Genomic DNA, 21650 nt, shown 5'->3' with positions numbered 1-21650 from the left:
GCGTGTCGATCATATGTGTCTTCTGTCACGCTTTTGTGATCCGGGTCACGGTTGAAGTTTCCCGGTGGACCGTAGTTGGCTTTGCACTGAGAAAGGTGCGGGAGATGATGAACGGGATCATAGGGAACAGGGTAGTGGGTATTAGTCGTACAATGTGAAGCGCGTAGTGTGAATACAAGAAAGTAATTAACCGAGACGCACATCTGGAGCGTAACTGAGGCTGTGAGCGTACAAAGTACGACGGCATTATCAAGATAGCGGGAGCGCAACAGAAACCTGTCTAGATATCGATACATCTGTGTGATACCAGGTTCGATGCGAGAGTTCATAAGTCTGAAAGCAAGAAATTCCGAAACGTCGTGTCTGTAGATAGCTCCAAGAAAGTGGTCATTCATTCGAAAGCAGCATCGGCCTCGTCGATACATACTACTCATACAGGTGGCGGACCACGCCTGCCTCAAAGCCTGAAAGGCTGAACACGTAGAGTAGCTCGTCCGGCGCCGGAAACTCGATGCCGATTGTTTCGAGCTGGCCCTGCCATCCGAGTGGCGGCCTACAGCGTGCGCATGCCAGCGTGTCCTTGCCCCGTACGACTGTGACTAGTGTCTGTGGCCCTCCGCCAACGGATGACCACCGCGCGCGTGCTAGCCGTTTGAGCAGGGTGCCCGGAGCAGACTCTTTGCTGGCAAACCACGTCGGGAACTTCCGATAGTAATGGCCCTTCTCCAACGTGAAAGCGAGGTGCTCAAGCTTCGGCGCGATAGCTGTCGAGGCGAGGCCTCTGACGAGCGTGTCGTCGAGGTCGGTGTCCAGCTTATAGACGAAATGAAGATGGCGGAGCTCGGGCGTGCGTTCGAGAATCGATAGCAGGCTGCGTGAGACGGCTGGCGCGCGGAGCTGGCCCTGGAAGCCCGTCATCTTGAAGCTGCGAAGCGGATGGACCGCGGAGCGACTGACGATCGCCCGCGCTTTCAAGAGCTGATCCGCGACGTCTGGCCTCTCGCTAAAGTCGTCGTCAGACACCTGTAGAGAGAGGTGGACGAGGTTGGGGGCCACGAGTTGTGCGGCGAAGTCGAGTCCGTGATTGACGAGGGTGAGGCTCTGTAGAGAGTTCATTGTGATGCGTCGGCGATTATTCCAATCAGGCACCATGTCCTCGGCGTCCTCGTCTGAATCGTCTGCGCCTTCCACATCCTCGTCCTCGTCCAGATTCACAAAGTCACGGCTTTGGCGTATCTGGAGGTGCAACTTCGTCAACGCGCGACAACGGCCTATGCAGCGCCAGTCCACCGAAACAATCTCGTAGACATCCAGCGTGAGCTCCGTCAATTGCTTCCACGGCAATCTGGCGAAAGACGGGCAGTACCAGCGCGAGAAGACCGCCTTCCGCAGTTTGGGACATTCACCAAGGGTCATGTCTACCGTGGACGATCTATCGTTTCCCGGTGTTTCCAGCATGAATCTGATGGACTCCAACAATGGCGCATCTAGAGGCTCGTCTGGTATACCCTTTGGCTCTGGAGAGAAGGGCCAGTCAAGCTTTCTAAAGCGATGGATTTTGGATACCATCCAGTCCTCCGCACCGTGCAACTCCTTCTGCACGAACGTCCAATGATGAGTACGGGCGTCGTAGTTCGCCGAGATGACGTCCACGGCACGAGGAGCGGCCCGCTCAATGTACTTCTGTGCAGCGGGGATAAAGCGGGCTCGCTTTGAAGGCGTGTCAAACTTGTGAGGTAGGGCAGTTTTGGACCAGAGGTCAGGCATGGCCAGCGCGGTCTCCCGGAACCGTCGGCATGAAATGATGAGCGGGAAGCGAACAGTGCCGCAGGGGGCGTAAGTTCCCCAGCCAGGCGGTAGCGCGAAGTGGATGATGAGGGCCAGTATGTCGAAAGGGAGTTGTCGAATGGGCGCGTTGGCACTCGCTATGAGTTGCATGTCTACTTCGAGACGTTTGCGACTCAGGAGAAGTGCTGTGAAACGGTCCCTCGCATTCGAAATTTCTGCGTCGAGAACGCGCAGCGAGCCGGTCATATCTGCGAGGGTCGCGTCGATGTCGGCACGTTCCCTACTAGTGGGAACGTGTGTTGAGCACAGGAGGTCGACCCCGGGAGAGCTTGGATATGCGCAAGTGAACGTATGGTTGCATGCTGAGCAAAGAGGGGTGGAGAGCACGGTCATCTTTTTCATGAGTAGGTGTTAGCAATGTGCTCTTAGTTTGCACATGCCCGAGCACACATACCAGCAAATAGCCGACAAGTGGATGATGACTGCCAGGAGCAAAGAGCAGATGAAAGTGCTGAAGCGAACAGGGTGCACGATTGCTGCATAGCTCGATCACGCAACTCGAAGCGTTACATCAACATCACACTGTCACGCTTTTCGCTAGCGCTCAATCACTGAGCCAGTCTCAGCAAGATAAATCCCATTGCGAACTTGGCAGACATTTATGAGGTATACCCTGTGTTGATTGTTACTAGATGGAGTGTTACTTTATATAAATACCCTAAAAGCATCTCGAATATTACTATCCAAAGTCCAAGGAAGTTCGTGCAGGTTACTGATAGCCAACGTGCGACCTACGCGTCCGTGAAGGTAATCTCATGGCAGACAGAGCCCTCGCCAGAGTGCCCCGAGCAGCCCAAGACCGTGCCGTCATCCTTCGCGAACAGACCTGGCCACGACGACTGGATGCCGGAGACCTCGGTCTTGTGGCCCCATTCGCCACCGGGCGTGTTCGTCATGATCTTGAAAGATGCGCCAACGTCAGGCCATCCGGTCTGCGTAGCGTCCTCATCGGTCATGAAAGAGGCGACGAGCGTGCCCTGGGAGGTAGTGACAATTTGCGGGGCGCCGGCTGGAGAACTATGAACACGCAAATTCGAGTATCTGAAGAACGAGTGCTCACCATTCCTGCTCGTATCCGAGGTCCCGTAGACCAGGCTGCGGTTATCCCAGTTCGCGCCGTCGTCCGTGGAGGTGACGCTCTTGACCCAGAACTTGCCGTTGCGGGCCTCGGTCGTCTCGAAGATGCAGATCAGACCGCCATCGTATTCTAAACGACCGTGTCAGTACTCAGGCAATAAACGGATTCTTGGATGGACACTTACCAGCGACGCCGGGCATGCCATCACGTCCAGTAGTGGTCGCGCCGGCAACCGTGCTCGGGTTGCCCCAGCTCTGGCCACCGTCGGTAGAAGTCTGCATAAGGATGTCTTGGTCGTCGTTCTGGTTCTCGCTGGCGTAGTAGACCTGCAGCGTCTGGCCGTCCGCCGCAAGACGTAGGAAGGGTTCCTGCAAACGTGCCCGTCAGTCAGCCGCTGAGTGCGTGACATCACCTCAACATAGACATTGTGTGAGGACCCCTCATGAATTAAATGTACTCACCCAAATGCCGTTCTTCCTGTCCGTCGCCGCCGCACGCTCAGCAATCTGCGTCAGGAACTCCCAGTTCGCACCGCCGTCCCTCGAGAGGCTCGCAGTAATGCGGTAGTACGTCGGGTTCCTGTTCGCGTCCAGGTCGTGGTTGCGGTACGCCGCGACGACCGCGCCGTCCGCGCGCTGCAGCAGGAACGCGTTGTCGAGGTCGCCCGACGCCTCGGCGATGCTGCCCAGCGCGGAGAACGTCTTCCCGCCGTCCGTCGAGCGCGACACGGTCAGCTGGCGCACACCGTTGTTCGTCGTCGCGTACGTCCCGAGGAAGGTGCCGTCGGAGAGCTGCGCGAGGCGCGGGTACGCGCCGTCCGCGTTGGGCGAGATATCGATCGAGGCGCCGTTCACGTGCGGGACGAGGGGCGGCGCGCGCGCCGCCAAAGGCGATGCATACGCCGTGAGTGCGCAGGAGGCCGCGCAGAAGAGGGACACAAGGCGAAGGAGTGAGGGGTACGCCATCGCGACGTGAAGGGGAGGCGGATGAATAAGGGGGAAATTGAGGGGAAAAGGGACAGGGCTCTGAGCTTACTTTTATATTGGACGCTGGGTGGGCGGGCGCCACGGGGAGGCAGCTCGGTGAGAATCGAGGGTGCGCTGCATTGCGCAGCGGCCGCGGAGCGCGCTGGCCGCCCTGGCGCCGACAGAGGACGAGAGGCGGCTTGTTGCGAGCGCCACGGCAGTTTCAAGGAAGGTGAGCATGGGGACAGCATGGAAGCAATGAATTGGAGTGTATGTCGTCAACGAAGATCAGGGCCGAGGCACTCGAGTTCTGAATGGTAAGTCATCAAGAGGTCAAGAGGACAGGCTACGGCCACCTCGAGGGTTGCCCGAGGGAAGGTCCAAACGACCTCGGTAATCCGTCCGACAGGAACGTGCTCAACGTAACTCGAGGTTCGAAGCTCGCTGGTCACCAGTCTCCATGACAGACGGCAGCGCTGAGCGCTATGCACAGCGCCAACGAACAGCCACGACACTGCGTTCGACCTTGCAGACACTTGACCAGGATAGGGATCGGGAATAGGGGCTATCGCCGAAAGGATACTTTATGGCCACCCAGCGGACAGAACAAAGAGGATCAACACCGATGTTGCCGTATATGGAAGTATATTGGTCCTGCGCTTTGTCGCGGGAAGTCCTACATTCAGAGCAAACAACATATGGCGACACACCTACGGCCCGTCCGTCGCTGCGCCCGCTCCCTTGAGTTTCTCCCTAACCAGCTCGCCGAACTCATCCCTGAGAATCGCCTCCCGCCGCTCGCGCTCCTCCTTCTGCAGCTTCAAGATCCCGCGCTTCTCCTCCGCGCTGATGACCTGGTTCTCCTTGCGCATCCGGACCGCGTTCATGCGCCGGTGGCGGCTGCCGCTCATCACGTAGCCCGCGTCCTCGTACTTCGCGATCTCGTCGCTCGTGAGGCCGATCTCACCGCGGCGCGGGATGCGTGCGTTGACGCCGTCCTCGTCCTGGAGGAAGGCAGCCATGGCAGCACCTTCGCCGCGGAGGAGCTGACTGCCGTAGGCGCGTTCGCCACCGCGACGGCCGCTGGCGTTGGCGGAGGGGGCGGGGAGGGGACCGAACTCTTCTTCGTCCTCGTCTCCTGAAGCGGGCTCGGTAGTGGGTGGACGGGGCGGCGGTGGGGCGGGCACAGAGGGCCCAGCGGTCTTCTTCTCCACCCAGTCGACCTCTTCGAGCGTTGGGCTGCGTGTGCGCCTCGACCGCTTGTGCGACCGACGCTCGTCCTCGCTGCTGTCGGGAGAACGAGTACGATGGCTGCGGCGCTTCCGATGACGGCGCTCCTCTTCGTCACTATCGTACTTGCTCTTGCTTTTGTGCCGTCTGTCGACCGACTCAGAGCGGTCGCGACGGCTCTTGTGACGGCTATGGCGGCGACGACGACGATCGTCCTCCGAGTCGCTTTCGGTAGACGTACTCCTAGCCCGCCTGTGCTTTTTGTGTTTCTTGCGGCGTCGTTCCTCCTCCTCGCTATCCGAGTCATCGTGTTTACGCCGATGCTTGCGGTGCTTGCTCTTCCGACTGGGCGAGCGCTCGGGGACGTAGGGGGCTTTGGGGGATGGTGGCCATGGATCGGCCTTGGCCTCCTCCCGCTGCAGTCGCCGGCTTTCGAGATAGTCGCCCCCACCGTTGACAGGACCATAGCGTCCCGGTCCGTAGCCGCGGGGAGGGGGCGGAGGCATGGTGCGGGGCACATTGCTCGGAGGGCGAGGGTAGTCGGCGTAGGAAGGACTGGCGCGCCGCCTACCGCGATCGGGGCTGTCGCGTCGTTGATGAGGGGGTGTGCGTCGATCCGCCGACCGCGACCGCCGGCGGGGTGAGCGCCTGTCCCTGGAGTTGTCGCGACGTCCCCTGTCATCATCACGTCCTCTTCTGTCCTCGTCGCCTCCGCGGCTGTCGTTTCTTCGTTCCCTACTATCTCGTCTGCCGTGCCTAGGTCCGTACCCGGTCACTTGTGAAGGAGGCCCGGGGCTCGGAACATCGATGGCAAAGTCGCTGCTGGAGCCATGCGCAGGTCCAGCAGGGCCGCTGTCGTTTCGCCTGGGCTGCGCTGCGCTCGCCCCGCCTTGGATTAGTCCCAGACGAGAAGGATGTATAGTGGCCATAATTGAGCCTATCTGTCGTCTTGCGTGAGTATGTGGGAAAAGATATGTTGCGGTGTTGTCGACGACGACAACGTCGGGCTCGTCGACGGATGAGGGCGAGACGCGAGCTCTTCGATGATGATCGCGTGGCAGACCAAGCGCGGGAGAATTGCACGTGATCACTTCGGCCCTTGTCCACAACTCTCATGTTCACCTTCAGGTTCAGGTAATGCCACCTTTATACTCTCAAGAGATGTTTTATGTGCTAGTAGGCGAATTACCCGCACGTTACAGGAAGTGTTTGCTGTTTTACTATCTTGCTAGGTCTTGTGCGCGAAATTCATCTTCAAGTCCAACTACAGGGTGAATGCCCTGTATTGAGGCATGAGGCTTCTGCATTCAAAGCCGTGCCTATCTAAGCTGTGCGTTAAAAGAGCGTACGCTTCTTCCTCCTGCTCACCATGACTTCATCCAGAAGCACGTCGCAAGCAGTAGGTCCCTAACTCGTGTTGATCCAGATGAATGCAGACACCCACAAGACGGTGATTTACGGTCCGAGAGCACGCTACGGCGAAGCCTACCTCCTCACGTAGCTAAACACATATGGTATGCCAGCGCTCATGAAGCTCGATAAGCGCCTTCGCCTCGTACCATGCAAGCCCCCCGCCATGTCCAGTTTGCCCTTGGTCGAAACACCTACCACTCGCCTCCGGGGTCGCTCAGCTCTCCATCGAGCTCTACTTCGTCCACTCTATCAGCTTCAAGCGCCTCGTCTTCCACTTCTTCCTCATCGACTCTCTCGCCGGAGGCAGCCACTGAGCAGGCGTACAAGCCAGTCATTTACAACGTTACCCTACCCTCACCCATAATCATTCAATTCCCCGCGCCTAATCCACAGCCTTCAACCACCCTTCCACGGGTAGCCCATCCTCTCCTTGCTTGGAAATCTCGCACTCGCCAAATCATCTACGACATCCGCAAGCCTCCCACAACCGCCTACAGTCTCGCACCTGGCGCGCTTCCCCGCGCGCTTATCGAGCCTGCCACCTTGACACCTTGTACAACCATATCCATCGTCACGCCACACTTCCCCGGAGCCATGGAGGTGTACCCGGGCGCACCCAATACCCACCCCTACGTGACCGTGCACGACGTCCTGCGTACCATATACCAAGAGCTCCAGCAGCCCGCTTCGCGCACCGAGTATCGCGCATGGCTGCCAACGAAGCGCCTGAGGCGCCAGGCATCGAGGGCGTACGAGAGACGATGTCGCGACACGGGTGCTTATGGGTCGGGTCTGATTTATGAACGCGAGCAGGGCCTCAAGAGGGTGGATTTCCTGCCGGGATTCATGTTCCAGGGCCTTGAGCCGAAATCGGGGGACGCGTCGAATGTGTGGTGGTTGCGCACTTGTTAAACTCGCCTTCATTTTGCGATATACGAGGATGGTAATTAAGGGAAGCTTTCCCACCTGGAGAGATATCCGAGGACGGATCCCACTCAAGCCTTCCTTTTCCTCTTACTAATACTATTCTCGATTCGACTTCACAGGCACGCTGTCTGATCTGGAACCAGAATGATATTTGTACATTGGAGCAGGGGATATCCTAGAAGTACACTTGAACTCGTTATAGACATAAGGTATCGTCAATGGACATAAGTATCGTCAGCAGTCCCTATACACGGGAGGTCCCTCCTTGACCTTCCATATAGTCCGTATTTCCTCCTTACATCCGGCTGCTCATGCGCCTACACCCGGCTGCATATATGCCTACATCCGACTCTCCATAAGCGGCAGCTGGACGTCCCGGCGCCACGCGAGCTTCCTCTCGCCAAATGCCGCATCAAGCGCCTCGCGCACGGTGCGCACGAACACGAACTCCATCTCGTTTCGGATCTCGGCGGCGACGTCGTGCTCGACGTCCTTGCGGTTCGCGCAGGGGAGGATGACGCGCGTGATGCCCGCGCGGTGCGCGCCGAGGACCTTCTCCTTGATCCCGCCGACGGGTGTGACGCGGCCGCGGAGGGTGATCTACGGATATTGTTAGTCAAAGGCCTAAACGGGGTGGATGTCAAGGCGGCGACTCACCTCCCCCGTCATCGCCACATGCGTGGGCACGGTGAGGCCCGTGAGCAGCGACACCAACGCGCAGGTCATCGCCGTCCCCGCACTCGGCCCGTCCTTTTTCTGCGCTCCCGCGGGGAGGTGCAGGTGCACGTCGATGACCGACGGATGCCGCAACGGGTCCTGCGACCGCGTGTCCGTGATCCCCAAGTCATACGCGTGCCGCTTCACGAACGTCAGCGCCAGCTCCGCGCTCTCGCGGATCACATCGCCGAGGCTGCCCGTCGTCTTCAGCGCGCCGCTGCCGGGCACAGAGGTGCTCTCGATGGGCATGATGCCGCCCTCGCCCTGCCCGGTGACGACGAGGCCGTAGACGACGCCCGGGCGCGCTTCGCGCTCGCGCTCCTCCTCGTAGCGCGGGATGCCGAGGATAGCCTCCAGCTCGTGCTCCTCGACGACGGGGTTGTAGGGGCGAGCGGACGATGCTTGGGATGCCGCGTCCTCGTTGTGCTCGGCCCACTCGACGGCCTTGTAGCGCACGACAGAGCCGATGGCGCGCTCGAGGCTGCGGACACCGGCTTCGCGGGTGTACTTGGTGACGATGGTGAGGAGGGCGGGCTCGGTGATGATGACCCGCGGGCCCCCGACCTTGACAACCGTTGGGTCCGCCTTGACGAGCTGCGTGTCTGAGTTGCCGAGCTGAGCACCAGCCTGAGCAAGTTGTGCATCTTTGCTCTCCGTCGAAGCTGGCTCTTGCTCTAGCGCGCAAGCGCGGATCTGTTTGGGGATCAAGTATCGGCGCGCGATCGACATCTTCTCGTCGTAGGTGTAGCCTGACAGCCGGACCACCTCGCAGCGGTCGAGCAACGGGCCGGACATAGTGTCCAGCGAGTTGGCGGTCAAGATGAACAGGACGCGCGAGAGGTCGACGGGTACCGAGAGGTAGTGATCCTATAAGGCAATGGTCAGTTGGAATACATACGGTGGCGTATATCGGGCTCACATTAAACGAGTGGTTCTGCTCTGGGTCAAGCACCTCGAGCAATGCGGCTGAAGGGTCGCCATGGAAGTTGGAGGCTCCCAACTTGTCCACTTCATCTCTATAATCATGTTAGCCGCTTACTTCCCACAGTCAAACCAATAAACATACAAAAGCATCACGAAGTCTGGGCGCCCCGCCTTCCTGAGCGCCTGCACGATCAGCCCCGGTGCACTGGCCACATACGTCCTCCGATGCCCGCGAATCTCTGCCTCGTCGCGCACGCCGCCAAGCGAGATCCGCTGGAAGGGCAAATCCAGCGCGCGCGCCACCGACTGCCCTAAGCTCGTCTTCCCCGTACCCGGCGGGCCGACAAAGAGCAGAATCGGTGGCTTGGCGACGTTCGTGCGCGGCGGCGGCTTGCTAGAGGGTGATTTGTTGACGCTGGGGTCGTACGAGACGACGGCGCTGGAGGTAGCGGTCGGCGAGGGCGGGACCTGCGCGGCGAGCTCGCGAAGCCGGACGACGGCGAGGTACTCGATGATGCGCTTCTTGATGTTGTCGAGGCCGAAGTGGTCCTGGTCGAGCTGCTCGCGCGCGCTGGCGAGGAAAGCGCGGGTGCGGACGCGGGCGGGCGCCTCAGTACGCGCGGCGGTCGTCGGCCACGGTAGTGACGTGAGCCACTCGAGCTGCGTGTTGTATTAGCATCACCGCCGATCGCGGACACAAGACGATATGGCCAATGCAGAAAGATAACAAGACAATTGAAAGAAGCAGGAAGGAAGAAGTCAGGGATACCCACATAAGAGCGTATAACCCCATTCTCCACGCTTCCCTGAGGGATACGCTTCAGGCGCTTCCACTCGCGGGCACCCATCTTGCGCTCCTCGGACCCGGGTGCCATGGCTTCTATCTTGCGCTTGAGGTCCGACATGTCGTCCGCGTCCGCCTGCTCATTGTCGTCGAGCTCGGAGGGCGGTGCATCAGAGTTGGGCGAAGTCGGCGAAGAGGGGCCATCGCTGCGCAGAGTTTGCAACTCGCGTTGGATGGCAGCGAGCTGCTGCCGGAGGAAGAACTCCTTCTGCTGCTTCGATAGCGACTCGTCGATGGATGAGGATATCTTGCGCGAGACCTCGGATATGGAGGAGATCTTAGAGAAGACCTGCGCGGCGTGCTCCAGGCGCTCGTTGATGTCAAACAAGCCGAGCATTGCTGAGGAGGCATGAGCGTCGAGTATACTGGGGAACGGGTACTACGCACCAAACTTGTCATCGTAGTCCGTGTTCATGCTCCCCATGAGCAGGTCTGCCATCCAGGGCGTCTTGGGATCGGGCGCGGCCTCAAGCACGCTCGCCATCTTGGCATACGTCTCCCGCTTCGCATGCGCCTTCGCTGTGCGTGCGAGTCCGTCCAGCAGCCGCAAGGCGCTCGTCCGGAACCTGTCCACCGAAGCGCTCTTCGGCACCTTGTTCGTCGCGACTTCGTACTCCACGGGGTGCGCGCACAAATCAGGTGGCGAGGATCTCGGCCCAGCCGGTAAGCGGACGCGAGAGAGACCATGCAGAGCGACGAGATACGGGTCCTTCGCATTCCGGGACGTAGGCTTGACCAGGCGCAAGACGCGCGCGCATGTCCCGACCTCGGCGAGCGATTGTGCTTCGTTATCGACTACCGGCACAGCAGCAATGATCGGGAGCGAGTCGGACTCGCTAATGAGCCCAAGGAGCGCCTCACCGAGCTCGGTGCTGATGGGGAGCGAGAGCCGGGATGCGGGGAGGAGGATAAGGGGGTGGGGAAGGGGGATGACAGGCAGCCTGGCAGTCATTGTTGAATGCGTCCTCGGGGTATGTACGCCTCGAGCAAAAGAAGGACGGCGGTGGTTGGAAGCAAGAGGTGCTCGAAGCGAGCGGGGCCCGGTGTGGGGTACTTATTTCCGCGGCCGCGCAGAAGCGCGTGATTAAGACGCGGTCACTTGGCCGGTGTTCGAATCTGAGTAAAGCGCGAGGAGAGAAGGGTAGGACGCGTGGACGTATGTCGTTACACTTCTCGCTATATTCCGCGCAGATGGGTTTAGGATTCCGGATCGAGGGGTGCGCTCAAGCGCCCACAACTTGCACGCACCCATGTGCCGCACGTGGTTTGCCCAGGACGAACGACTCTCAGCCCGCCCGCCCTCTTGAAGCATCGAATATAGTATCAGATAATTCTATCCAGTAGGAACACGCTACTAATCCACTCGATTCTACTCCAAGATCGCTCTCTATCCGTAATATTCCTTCCCCCTATTCATTTCAAGAAGTCCGTCCTGCTCAAACGCCTACTGTACATTGTGCGTGCTCGGAAGAGAGCCTCGCTAGACAGCGTTGCCATGCAGATGGCGCGAGGATTGCGACAACGACTAGCGACATGAATTGCAGGTGGGTCCTTGCGGTACCGGGGGTAGTAGCGCTCTCCTGCCTCTCCACCACAGCTTGTCAATACGTGTGGCACGCGCTGCTGCACGTTGCAAAACCGCAGACAAAGACGCTGCGAGGCCGCAAAAGAAGACGTAGGGGGTATATATACTTTGCGTACCCAGAGTCGGCCAAGCCGCGCGGGTTATACGGGCGTGACTAGATTAATCAGTACTGCCGCCATAATCGGAGTTGCAGAGGCAGTGCACGCCTCGGCGCAGGCTCTGCAGACGGAGCACTGAACGTTGGGGTTGCCGTGCGTGTTGTCTGTATATCCCTCGACATTGTAAGTTGCCGCCACCCAGCGAGCGAAGTCGGCAAGGTGTCGATGGTGGAAAGAAGCTCGGGTCGCAAACGCCGCGCTCAGCACGTATGAACATTTCTCTGGACTGGACGCCCGAGCTCACCCACCGTCATGTTCTCCATGATTTCGAGTTCGATAGAACAATTAGTTAGCAAGAAGAGAAAGAACATTGCGTACTAATGGGGATCATCATCTGCCTCCGTGAAGATATGCTCCCGCGACCACAGCGCAGATCGCCGGCTACGATTTGCAAGAGCGATGTTGAAGGTCTGAGGAGGATCACGAGGAGGGGAGAGTCGGTTATCGATTTACGAGGCTGACAGGAATAATCCTCGGACGCCTCGGGGGACCAAAAATGGGCGGTCGTCGCAGCGTCGAGCGCTCGTACCGCTGGTTTAAATGCATAGGAGCTCGTGCTGTTGAATTCAATGAAATGATACCAACCCAAAAGGACTCGTGCTGCTCGCCCAGTCCGTTGGCTCGGGGACTGAGCTCGCGAGCGCCAAAGTGGCTGCCTCAGGAGCGCCTGTATCGTGAGTGGTGTAGCGTGAGCAAGGCTGCGGCTTCAGTCCATGAGATGAGCTGTGCCTTCGTCCGTGAGACGTACGGTGGCCGCGACTGTTGGCCGCCATGCGCCACCGTGTCCATCGATTATCGTGCGCTGTTCATGCCAATTGAGTGCCATGCAATGCTCGCGTGCACAAGCTATCCGCGCCGCATCTGGGCACTGCACTGTTCCGCGGTATTAGGCTTTGACAATCGTACTGGGCTTCGAAAGCAACGCTAAAATAGACGCCACTGCTCGTAGGACATTCAGAGGACGCAGAAAGCGACTTGCCTGTAGGTCCTGTATGTCTAAATGAGCGTAAGTGCACCGCGATTGAGTGCAGAGGCGTACCTCGTATGAACTCCCGCCATCTCTGTCAGGCGATGAGATAGCGCATTGTTAGGCGACGTGGCGATAGCGTGTTGCAGGATATCGCTTCGGTGTTCCTGGGAATACAGTGCAGACCGCGAACGGGAGAAGCGACACAAGCCATGAATGGGTGAAGCGACGCAAGCCATGAACACGAGAAGCAAAACAAGCCATGAATAGGCGAAGCATTGAACGACTGTATGGGGCGTCGTATGACATTGATCTCGTGGCCACCTTGAGCGAGCTGACAGGAGGAGACGAGTCGATGCCGGCGGTCGGATATTTGCGCCTTCGTATACCCATGTTAGGATACATGACGGTGTCCCAACAATAAGCAGAGCACATGCGCGCCTAGATGAAGGACTGGAATATCACTAGACAGAAGCGACGAGCTGTACGCCATGCTCGCATACGCGGTTGTCTGCAGCGCTTGAATAGTCAGTAGACGATGCATTTTATTGACAGGAACCCACCGCGACGACATCGGGCCTCTCAGGGCGATGCAAGAGATTGTATGACGACCCACTTGACTGAAAGAGCTGAGCAAGGCAAGGCATGTCCGAATTCCTTCTTGGAATTACGAGGACGGTCCGAGAAGATTGGCCACGACGGTGATGTTTTGCCACTGCAAAGAGAGTTCACGGGCACGCGTCCAACTTGGGCGCCTAATCCCAGGGTGAAGTGACGCGAGATCAATGGAGCTAATGAGATAGTCATTCAACTCGGAGAGGGCTTGTGAAAGTGGAATCGCGGAGAGATTCAGTCAATAGACACGCCCACGAACCGAGACGAGCAAAACCATCGCGTTGGATACTAGTAGACGCGAGCAGTCAATCGCAATCCCCATCCCACGGCCAGTGTCAGAGCACAATGACACGGTCGACGCCCAGTCGCAGTGTCGCCCGAGGCGTTTCCGCAGTCGGCACTCAATGTAGCAGCCATGGGGAGGTGTCAAGCAATACATTGGAAGACAGTTCGATCACTGGCACGGAGCTTCGTCGATAGAGGTCTCGATAGCGTTAGGTAGCCCCGGCATTCATTTGACGGGAGAAGCACCTTTTTCCCTGCCAATGATCCAGCGATTCGAAGAGTTCTGGCGCCCAGCACGTCTGGTAGCTGTTCGTGAGAGCATGACGCACAGGCAAAGTACCGCTTGAGTGCATCGAGTCGTTCGAGAACACGGATTGTATACGGCTGGCAAAGATAGCTAGCGAATGGCGTGTTGCGCCATACACTCAACGGTTTTTCAACGAGCTGGCATGACGAACCTTGACAAGTTGAGATTGACAAAGAGTCGTCCCGATTTGGCTCTCGTTCTCGATTTGGATGTAATTGATGATCCGAACATCACACTCTTTTGCTTCCGCTCAAACCTTCCTCATGTTGCCACAGCTCGCCAACAGGTGGGGGTAGTGAGTCAAAGCCAAGACTAACGGCGTCGCGCTCTCAGACGCATCGCTTCGGAAACCTCTGGCGTGGCTCTCCAATTCACTGGCATGGATTGGCTGCTAAATTGAGTAGCGACAGTCAATGGCAGCGCTGAACGGAAGGATGCCTTACGTTTGAGAGATGAGTTGTCTGTCAGTCTAACCCCAGCTCCGTCTAAGTAGACGAGGAGGACGCTTCAGGCAAGTAGAAAACCATCAACATCTGGACAGCATCAGCTGAATGGGCCGCTACTACCAGGAAGGGAGTCTATGGGATCCGGCTGGTGACGGGCAGTGACTCGACGACGATGCTGTGAGTCTAAACTTCGATTCGCATTCGATATGGTGACGCATACGCTACAGATGAGCCAGCGCCTTTGAGACTAGCCATCGCACATACAAGCTGTGTTCCAGGGCAGCGTCCATGGAAGCCGCCAGTGCTAGTGACTCCCTGATGTCGCCGGGGGGAGATTATCATCCTGACGGGGCAGATTGCCATTCAGACGCCTATCGCATGCATTGGATGCCCCATTGAACAGCGGTCTGCGCTCGCTCGCCCCGCTAGCCTCGCGTGCTGTCTGAGCCGCGTCGGGCGCGCCTGCGCCTATTCATGCTCTGTGCAAGAGTGCGCCGCCCGCGGGGCCGATGCTGTCAGTGCCAGGGCGAACGCGAATGCCAGGGCGTATGTAAGCGCGCTGCGTGTTGGCTAACCTGCGTGCTAATTCGCTGCCACTTCGACCTGCGTTCGCCCTTCATCCTCTGGAGCTGTGCAAGCAAGGCGTGCGCGAGTCATCTTGCGCGTCGCTCCCGCAAGTGAGCTATTTCGGGTCCGCTTCCTTGCTCTCTTCCCTGCTCTTCCTTCTTCCCCTTCTTCCTGTCTTCACTTGGCGTCCTACTTTAGGTCTCTCACGCCCGCTGCCCGAGCGGTGCTCGACTTCGAACGGTGTCTGGACCAAACGCATTTCACGGTGAGCAGGTTGCGCAGACACAACTGGTGTGGATCCAGTGCACCCGCATCAGGGTCCCGGCGCATGCATCAGCCATGCGTGCCCAGGGCACATCTCCATCGGGGAGGACGATATGTTTGCTCACTGCTGTATAGAGTCGGTCTATATAGGGCTGTATCGCCCCGTCGTATAAAGGGCGGCGCGTGTGGGCGCTGCCGGATTCAAGATCCACGACTACGACCCACAACGACCGACAACGATTATCACTATTATAACGACTTCGACAGCAACATGCCACATCGGACGAATGTGCACTTTGAGGAGGAGGCAGAGGTGATCCCGCCCTCGCCGTCGGGGACGAGGGCGGCGGAGGTGCCACCGACGACGCCGGCACTAGCGTCTACGGCAACGTTGGCACCTGCGCATACGGCAGCGTCGATGCCCGGCGAAGCAGCGCGGGTGCCGACCGAAGCACGCTATGCGCATAACGGAGTAGCGTACGCGCCCACTCGATCAGAGTCGGAGCCATCACCTTCGCCTTCGAATGCGCCCGGTCTGGCGGCTTCGAATGCGCCTGGGCCGACGACAGCTTCGCATGCGCCACACAGGCGCCCGGGCTATGCGCAGACGCCATACCATCGGCCGGCGAGCATCGAGTCTGACGGGGAGGAGGTTACTGCGGCCACTGTACCCCCTCGACCGTTGCCGTCTGCGCGACCGTCAGCGCCTGTCAGGCCGTCATCGCCGGTACTCGGCTCGTCGCCTTCGCCTTCGAATGGCTCGACATCATCGGCATCGTATGGCTCAACATCATCGCCTTCGCATGGCTCGTCATCCTCGGCCTCGTATGGCTCGTCACCCTCGCCATTCCAAGACACTCCCCGGCCGTCGCGGCATGCTCCTCAGGTATCAGAGGCCACTCCTCGTCCTACTCCCAACAGCATCCCGTCTCACCAGCAGACCCCTCGCCAGCCTTATCACACTCACTTATACAACGTCCCGCCAACGACGTCGTCCGACCAGTCGACCTCGTCGACCTCCTCTTCCAGCGACGTCAGAGTCCATGGGCTGCTAGCTTACAGGCCTAGCCGCGCACTTGGCCTGACCTGGGACTTCGCCCGTTCCTTCACCAGCAACGTCGATCGCGCGATGGCGGCCGGTATCAAGCTCGATGACCCCGCCACGCAGCCCGCCACCCGCGGCGCCGACATCGACATCGTCACGCCGTGCGGTACCGCCCACGTATCCCCCCGTGCCACGGACTACGTCCAGGTCATCGACGTCCTGCGGTCGCTGCACGCGCACTTCTGCACGCCCGTGACGGATGCGGAATACCAGGAGGCGCTCAAGCAGGACCCCGATGCGGAGATCAGCAGTACCTTCTGGAAGCGGTGCGATGCGATCCGGGATGCTGCTGTTCGGCAGCAGGAGGTTAGTCGGGGCGTCCTGCATCTCGACTCGCTGCTGGGGAAGACGCGGCTTGCTGGCCTTGCGAAGCGGCGCGCGCCCGGCGAGTGGGAGCTGAAGACGCTGCCGAGGGACAGTGGAGCCGCGCCGTCATGAGCTGGCGGGGCAGCGTCGTCCTAAGCGGGGATGCGGAGCCCTGAGCGGGTACGGAGGATCCTCCTCAATACTCGAGCCCTGTCGAACCGTTGCGGAGCCGAATTGCGCCTGACGGGCACGTTTGTTGGACACCCTTTTTGCTACGTACATTACTTATGTCTATCTTTCATTTTCGTCTCTATCTATGTGTTACTACTTCGCCTCGTTCCCCCTTGTCTGCCGTCTCCATTTTCCTTTTATCATCCCCTTTTGTGTCTCGTTTCATATCTTTCTTCATCTGCTACCGTCCTCTCGTCTCCTACCATCTTTTGTTTCGTGCCTTCCGCCATCTCAACTCCTTTGCCACCCTACTCCCCGTCCCCCGACCTAATATCCGTGATCGCGTTGCTTAAGCTCCCACTAATCCTCCTCGTGTATGTCTACCCCCGATTCGTTCATCTCATCTCCCTTCTTGTACACTTACTTTCGTCTTCATTCTTTCTTGGGTTAGTTCCTTTTTCGCTTCATAGCTCTCTACCTTGGATTCCCGCCATTGATTGACACCACGCCTCGTTTACTCTACGCTTCATTTAATACCTCTCCATACCCTTATACTCTACTTAACTCATGATTCACTGCCTCGTACATCTATAGACGAGGGAATTCCTGCCTGTGTACACGGCAACTGTGTCTGTTTCATAGCTTACTGTCGTTACCGTCGCACCGCCAATGTCATGCCTCATGAAGCTTCATTTGCGTTGCTTCCTTTTGGCTCGGTCGATGTCCATACATTCTGGTCCCTCAATTACGGCTGCAGTGCCCTCTTATAGCTGCCAGTACTCACCACGTCCTCGAGGGACATAGCCGAGTTCAGGCTGTGGGTCCCCGTTGAAACCCATCACGTGCCGATAAGATTAGATTCCGCGTCGATCGAATTTTCGGCGCGTCCCCGTCTTGCTCGCGGACCACCACCTTCCGTCCCCCTCACTCCCTGTCTCCGTATTCCGGGACATCATCATCATAACATACGCCTTACCCTCTTAATGTCTCCTCCACTACCTCCGTACTTGGTGGACTCCATTTTGCTGCGACTGGCGTCGCCGTTGAGAAGCGGCGCTTGTCTGCAGCGCCGACAAGTCCTCAATAGATGCATGCATCAGGCGGCGTATGCGGTGAAGGAGACGCCGAACCCGTTCTCGTATGATGCGGCGTTGAAGCAGTGCGTAAACTTGGCTGTATCGCCGCCAAGGCTTTGCTAACAATTGGTATAGACATACGAAGCCTCGTCGGCACGATGCTGGGCTTGCGGTACGGCTCCCAGAGAACATCTTGCCGAATGGGGTGCTGGAAAGCACGAAGCTGAACGCGGGATTGAAGGTGCTGGAGGAGGCTGCGGAGGTTGAGGTGCGTCTCGAGCCATACCATGTATCCTGGATGCTGATCCTGCTACGGTAGGCATCTCGCGAAGAGGCTGAATACACCGAAGAGGACCTGCTATCCCTCTATGGGAGCGTCCTTGGCCCTGAGACAGAGGTGCAAGAACGCGCGCCAGAGCACCTCAGGATCGAGTTTAACCAGGACATGGCCGTCGTCAAAGCCTTAGCGGATCGCTTGGCACCACAAGCAGAGGCAGAGCCCTCTGAGCTTGTGCGCCGTCTACGCGGGGAGACGCCGCCGACTGAGATATCGACGGAGAGGGCCATGTCTGACCAGCAGCGCGTGATTGCGGGACTGGAGAAGTATGCGGCTGGGTTGGAGTCCTTGTTGCCTAACGCGCGTGAGGATGCTCTGCCGGTAGGCATCATGACGAAGGGGGAGGCGGAGAGCTTGATACGTGTCTGTGTGCGTGCTCTTGAATTGCTTCGTAGGACGCTGCTGACCAAAATGTAGATCAATGCCTACGATGGTGCTGCAGCAGAGGCTGCGTTGAGGGCTCTGAGGGTGAGCTTGACAGGGATATATGCGCATATATGCACTCGTTCTGAAAGTTTACAGAGAGCCCGTGTCGACTTTGACGAAAGCCTGGCCGACGACGTCCTCGCCATGTACTCTGATGCCGGCGACATCGCGGCAGTTGAGGCCTACCTCGTCAACAACCTCACCGCTGCCCCTACCGAGCAGCAGCGACACCTCCATGTCTCCGCGCATATTCACGCCACTCCGCCCGACACCATACCCACCACCGCTCTCAGCCTCCTGCACTCCTACGAGACCCAGGGCCTCCCCGCTCCCATGAAGACCTACACGCACGCCATCACAGCTCTTTTTGACCACCCCTCCTCCCTCGCGCGCGCACAGGCCTGGGACCTCTTCAGTCACATGCGCTATGTCGCGCACCCGAACCCGGACGCGGTCCTCTACACGCTCATGATCCGCGCCTGCGCGTCCCCGCTGCTCTCCTCGCGCGCCTCCGAGCCCGAGCGCGCGCTCGACCTCTGGCACGAGATGACCGTGGACCATGAGATAAGACCTACAGCGGGCGCGTACGCGGCAGTGATTCTCGCATGTGCACGGGCGGGCACGAAGGCGTTTGTGAGCGAGGCGTTCCGGCTGGCGAGGGAGATGCTGGACTCGCATAGGGATGCGTATGGCAGATCGGCGTACTCGCCGGATACGAGGCTGTTCTGCGCGCTACTTGAGGGCGCGAAGAGGATCGGAGACCTCGCGCGCGTGCGGTGGTTGTTGGCGGAGATGGCGAGGCCGCGGACGGATGCGGAGAGGGCGGACGCGACGGTGAACGAGGAAGTCATGATGCATGTCTTCCACGCATACGCCGCGTACGACCCGCCGTTCAAGCGCGGGGACGCGCTGCTGGTCAAGGCGCCAGAGGGCGAGACAACCGAAGAGAACAGTAGGGCGACCTCCGTCCAGGAGGTGAAGACGCCCACGGACGATACGAAGGGCTCCACGAGCAGCGTCCCGCAGTCTCGCTCAGAAGTCGTGCGCGAGGCTGCGCACCTCTTCGGCCGCGTCCTGCGCGACACGGGCAACCTGCCCGCCGAGCACGATAGGTCGTCCGTGGCGCCCCCGCCCGCCAAGTTCGAGCGCGTCGAGTTGACGAGCCGGCTGCTGAACGCGTACCTCGCGGTGTTCTATCGGCACTCGACCCTGGGCACGGCGCGCGACCTGTTCAGGCAGTTGTACGTGGGGGACGAGTTTGGGCTAGGAGTGGCGCCGAATGCGTCGACGTATGTGGACGCGCTGGAACGGTGCGCGCAGGCGAAGAAGGGGCCGGAGCGCGAGCTGGCGCTGCGGTTTGCGAGAGAAGTGTGGGCGGATTGGACGGCGTTTGAGGCTGGGGGACGTAGGCAGGTCAAGGCCCGCTTGACGGAGCGCGCGCATGTGGCGTATATTCGGACGTTGGCTTTGTGAGTTGGTTCTCCCCTCATTTCATCATTTGCTCACGAGACCATCGCAGATCGGGCCACATCGCGCAAGCCGTCACCCAGATCCGCCAGTTCGTCGAGCGGTATCCCGCATCCGCCGTACGCGCGCACAACCCCGCCCTCGCCTCCCGCCCCACGCGCACCGTCCTCGACGGCGAGCGCCCCCTCGTCCAAAATATGTCCAAGACGGAGGTCCCCGATGACAGCGTCCCGCCGCTCCTCACCTTCAAGGACATCGAGATCGTTCACCACCGCCTCGTCGACCTCACGCGCTCGCTGGGCCCGTCGATCCGCGCGCGCGCGGAGAAGGATATCAAGTATTTGAAGTATGCGGTGAAGGCGTATGAGTGGGCGCTCAGGGTGAGGAGGGACGAGACGATGAAGGGGGCGAAGGAGGGGCTGACGAGGAGTCGGGCGGCGAAGCTGCCGCAGATTCAGCAGCCGGAGGTGTTGTGAGGGGGTTGGTTGGTTGGTTGGCTGGGGGATTAATCAAGGCGAGTCGGCGGCGTAATCTAGCTCTTCAAATAATGGCATCTTCATCGCTTGCTGGAGGGGGTTGATGGCACCGAGCAGTTGGAGGGGCATCTAGAGGTGATCATCATTGTGAGTCGCCCGTGATGCGAATCTGGACTTTGAACTTCGACACGAGGCGGTTGCGTGCTCGCAGCGTGACCATTTCGGTGCCGCGCGACACAAACGCTCCTTCGTCCTGACTATCAGGTCTACGCGAAGCCGTCGAGGCTCATTGTCGTCGGGGGGCTTCCTTACCCTTGATACCAACCGCGATGCGCTTTCCCACCCACGATCCGCAGGCGCCGTTAATGACTGGCCCGCCAGCCCCTCGCCTAGCTGATATGCCAACCCCTCCCCAGGCCCGCCGCATACTTGGCTTTCTCATCACGCCGCCTGTCGTTGCGCCCTTTTGCGACGAAGACTGCCCGCTTCCCGATGATGCGGACGGTCTCGACATTTCTGGCCACTACTCTTATATGAAGTCCTACATACCATACTTGATGGCCGAAAGGCATGGTCTCGCCTTCGAGGACGGCGTGCTGGTTTATCGGGACGGTGCACATAGGACCACGGCTCAGGCGGTCGTGCTAGCGGACTCGAGGGCACCGCGCATGGCTCACCGTCAGCCGCCCCCACGCGAAGTCATCGATGCTGTGGCCAAAGACTTGGGACTTGAAGGCGAGGCCCGCGAGCCAAGGTGGTACAAGCCCGCCAGCTGAGTGGTTGGTTGGCGAGCCGGATGTTGTCACCCTATGCACCATGTTAACCGTACTTCCAGATACTCAATCCTCTCTGAAATACTCCTGATCGTGTGTAGAACGAACTCTGGGTATTGCAAACCTCGTAGACGCGTAGGCTAGTACTGGGTATAAACGAGTTCCCAAAGTCAGGAAATTGTGGAAATCGCGACCTGCGGCCAGCAGCCACCGAAGAGCGACAACAGCAAGGTGGCAATCGTGATTGACAGCTACAACTACCTCTTGTAGCAGACCGAAAAACTGCGTGCACCGGCTGCTGAGAGATTATCTGATTCAACTACCGCTTTCCGGCCTTTTGCGTATAACAGCCATTTTCCCCTCTTCTCTGCTT

At 59.0% G+C, this 21650-nt stretch overlaps 9 protein-coding genes across 9 annotated transcripts; 5 read left to right on the top strand and 4 right to left on the bottom strand.

The window, feature by feature from the left end:
* Nucleotides 1–83: 83 nt before the first annotated feature.
* On the bottom strand, nucleotides 84–2305 carry SCHCODRAFT_02553110 (uncharacterized protein). Its single transcript, XM_050343685.1, has 2 exons — nucleotides 2243–2305; nucleotides 84–2181 (listed from the first exon to the last, which is right to left on the bottom strand). Exon 2 carries the CDS (start codon nucleotides 2179–2181, stop codon nucleotides 427–429), a length of 1755 nt encoding a protein of 584 aa, XP_050198222.1. The 5' UTR covers nucleotides 2243–2305; the 3' UTR covers nucleotides 84–426.
* Nucleotides 2306–2579: 274 nt separating this feature from the next.
* SCHCODRAFT_02513897 (glycoside hydrolase family 93 protein) lies at nucleotides 2580–3891 on the bottom strand (the record flags this gene model as incomplete). The annotated part of the gene is made up of 4 exons (XM_003028052.1): nucleotides 2580–2857; nucleotides 2909–3055; nucleotides 3111–3294; nucleotides 3388–3891. 4 exons carry the CDS (start codon nucleotides 3889–3891, stop codon nucleotides 2580–2582), a joined length of 1113 nt encoding a protein of 370 aa, XP_003028098.1.
* Nucleotides 3892–4601: 710 nt separating this feature from the next.
* Nucleotides 4602–4958, bottom strand: SCHCODRAFT_02514811 (DUF926-domain-containing protein; the record flags this gene model as incomplete). The annotated part of the gene is made up of 1 exon (XM_003028051.1): nucleotides 4602–4958. A coding segment is annotated over one exon (357 nt), but the record flags the coding sequence as incomplete, so codon positions are not given.
* A 1723-nt stretch (nucleotides 4959–6681) lies between these two features.
* On the top strand, nucleotides 6682–7529 carry SCHCODRAFT_02752172 (uncharacterized protein; the record flags this gene model as incomplete). The annotated part of the gene is made up of 1 exon (XM_003028347.3): nucleotides 6682–7529. The coding sequence occupies one exon, from the start codon at nucleotides 6682–6684 to the stop codon at nucleotides 7444–7446; it is 765 nt and encodes a 254-aa protein (XP_003028393.1). The 3' UTR covers nucleotides 7447–7529.
* A 61-nt stretch (nucleotides 7530–7590) lies between these two features.
* On the bottom strand, nucleotides 7591–11086 carry SCHCODRAFT_02638986 (ATP-dependent protease La). Its single transcript, XM_003028050.2, has 6 exons — nucleotides 10334–11086; nucleotides 9876–10285; nucleotides 9245–9762; nucleotides 9098–9194; nucleotides 8119–9045; nucleotides 7591–8061 (listed from the first exon to the last, which is right to left on the bottom strand). The coding sequence occupies exons 1-6, from the start codon at nucleotides 10896–10898 to the stop codon at nucleotides 7801–7803; spliced, it is 2778 nt and encodes a 925-aa protein (XP_003028096.1). The 5' UTR covers nucleotides 10899–11086; the 3' UTR covers nucleotides 7591–7800.
* Nucleotides 11087–12084: 998 nt separating this feature from the next.
* Nucleotides 12085–12893, top strand: SCHCODRAFT_02072753 (uncharacterized protein). Its single transcript, XM_050341688.1, has 2 exons — nucleotides 12085–12612; nucleotides 12723–12893. Exons 1-2 carry the CDS (start codon nucleotides 12186–12188, stop codon nucleotides 12767–12769), a joined length of 474 nt encoding a protein of 157 aa, XP_050198221.1. The 5' UTR covers nucleotides 12085–12185; the 3' UTR covers nucleotides 12770–12893.
* A 2241-nt stretch (nucleotides 12894–15134) lies between these two features.
* Nucleotides 15135–16775, top strand: SCHCODRAFT_01240715 (uncharacterized protein). The gene is made up of 2 exons (XM_003028346.3): nucleotides 15135–15141; nucleotides 15276–16775. Exon 2 carries the CDS (start codon nucleotides 15412–15414, stop codon nucleotides 16681–16683), a length of 1272 nt encoding a protein of 423 aa, XP_003028392.1. The 5' UTR covers nucleotides 15135–15141; nucleotides 15276–15411; the 3' UTR covers nucleotides 16684–16775.
* Nucleotides 16776–17705: 930 nt separating this feature from the next.
* SCHCODRAFT_02515208 (uncharacterized protein) lies at nucleotides 17706–20504 on the top strand (the record flags this gene model as incomplete). The annotated part of the gene is made up of 6 exons (XM_003028345.2): nucleotides 17706–17881; nucleotides 17934–18066; nucleotides 18118–18504; nucleotides 18553–18603; nucleotides 18658–20030; nucleotides 20081–20504. The coding sequence occupies 6 exons, from the start codon at nucleotides 17706–17708 to the stop codon at nucleotides 20502–20504; spliced, it is 2544 nt and encodes an 847-aa protein (XP_003028391.1).
* A 278-nt stretch (nucleotides 20505–20782) lies between these two features.
* On the top strand, nucleotides 20783–21454 carry SCHCODRAFT_02638974 (uncharacterized protein). The gene is made up of 2 exons (XM_003028344.3): nucleotides 20783–21283; nucleotides 21340–21454. Exon 1 carries the CDS (start codon nucleotides 20903–20905, stop codon nucleotides 21278–21280), a length of 378 nt encoding a protein of 125 aa, XP_003028390.2. The 5' UTR covers nucleotides 20783–20902; the 3' UTR covers nucleotides 21281–21283; nucleotides 21340–21454.
* The last annotated feature ends 196 nt before the right edge of the window (nucleotides 21455–21650 follow it).

Source organism: Schizophyllum commune (assembly GCF_000143185.2).
Source record: "Schizophyllum commune H4-8 unplaced genomic scaffold SCHCOscaffold_11, whole genome shotgun sequence".
In the NCBI taxonomy this organism is placed as follows: domain Eukaryota; kingdom Fungi; phylum Basidiomycota; class Agaricomycetes; order Agaricales; family Schizophyllaceae; genus Schizophyllum; species Schizophyllum commune.
Note: the sequence above shows the minus strand (reverse complement) of the source record. Positions and strands in the feature narration are given on the sequence as shown.

Coding starts and splice junctions, on each gene's coding strand:
- SCHCODRAFT_02553110 (XM_050343685.1), bottom strand. CDS start 2,181: ATGACCGTGCTCTCCACCCCTCTTTGCTCAGCATGCAACCATACGTTC.
- SCHCODRAFT_02638986 (XM_003028050.2), bottom strand. CDS start 10,898: ATGACTGCCAGGCTGCCTGTCATCCCCCTTCCCCACCCCCTTATCCTC. Junction 9,763..9,875: donor ATGGGGTTATACGCTCTTAT/GTGGGTATCCCT, acceptor TACAACACGCAG/CTCGAGTGGCTCACGTCACT. Junction 9,046..9,097: donor AGCAGAACCACTCGTTTAAT/GTGAGCCCGATA, acceptor ATTGCCTTATAG/GATCACTACCTCTCGGTACC.
- SCHCODRAFT_02072753 (XM_050341688.1), top strand. CDS start 12,186: ATGGGCGGTCGTCGCAGCGTCGAGCGCTCGTACCGCTGGTTTAAATGC. Junction 12,613..12,722: donor TACTGGGCTTCGAAAGCAAC/GCTAAAATAGAC, acceptor TTGAGTGCAGAG/GCGTACCTCGTATGAACTCC.
- SCHCODRAFT_01240715 (XM_003028346.3), top strand. CDS start 15,412: ATGCCACATCGGACGAATGTGCACTTTGAGGAGGAGGCAGAGGTGATC.
- SCHCODRAFT_02638974 (XM_003028344.3), top strand. CDS start 20,903: ATGCCAACCCCTCCCCAGGCCCGCCGCATACTTGGCTTTCTCATCACG.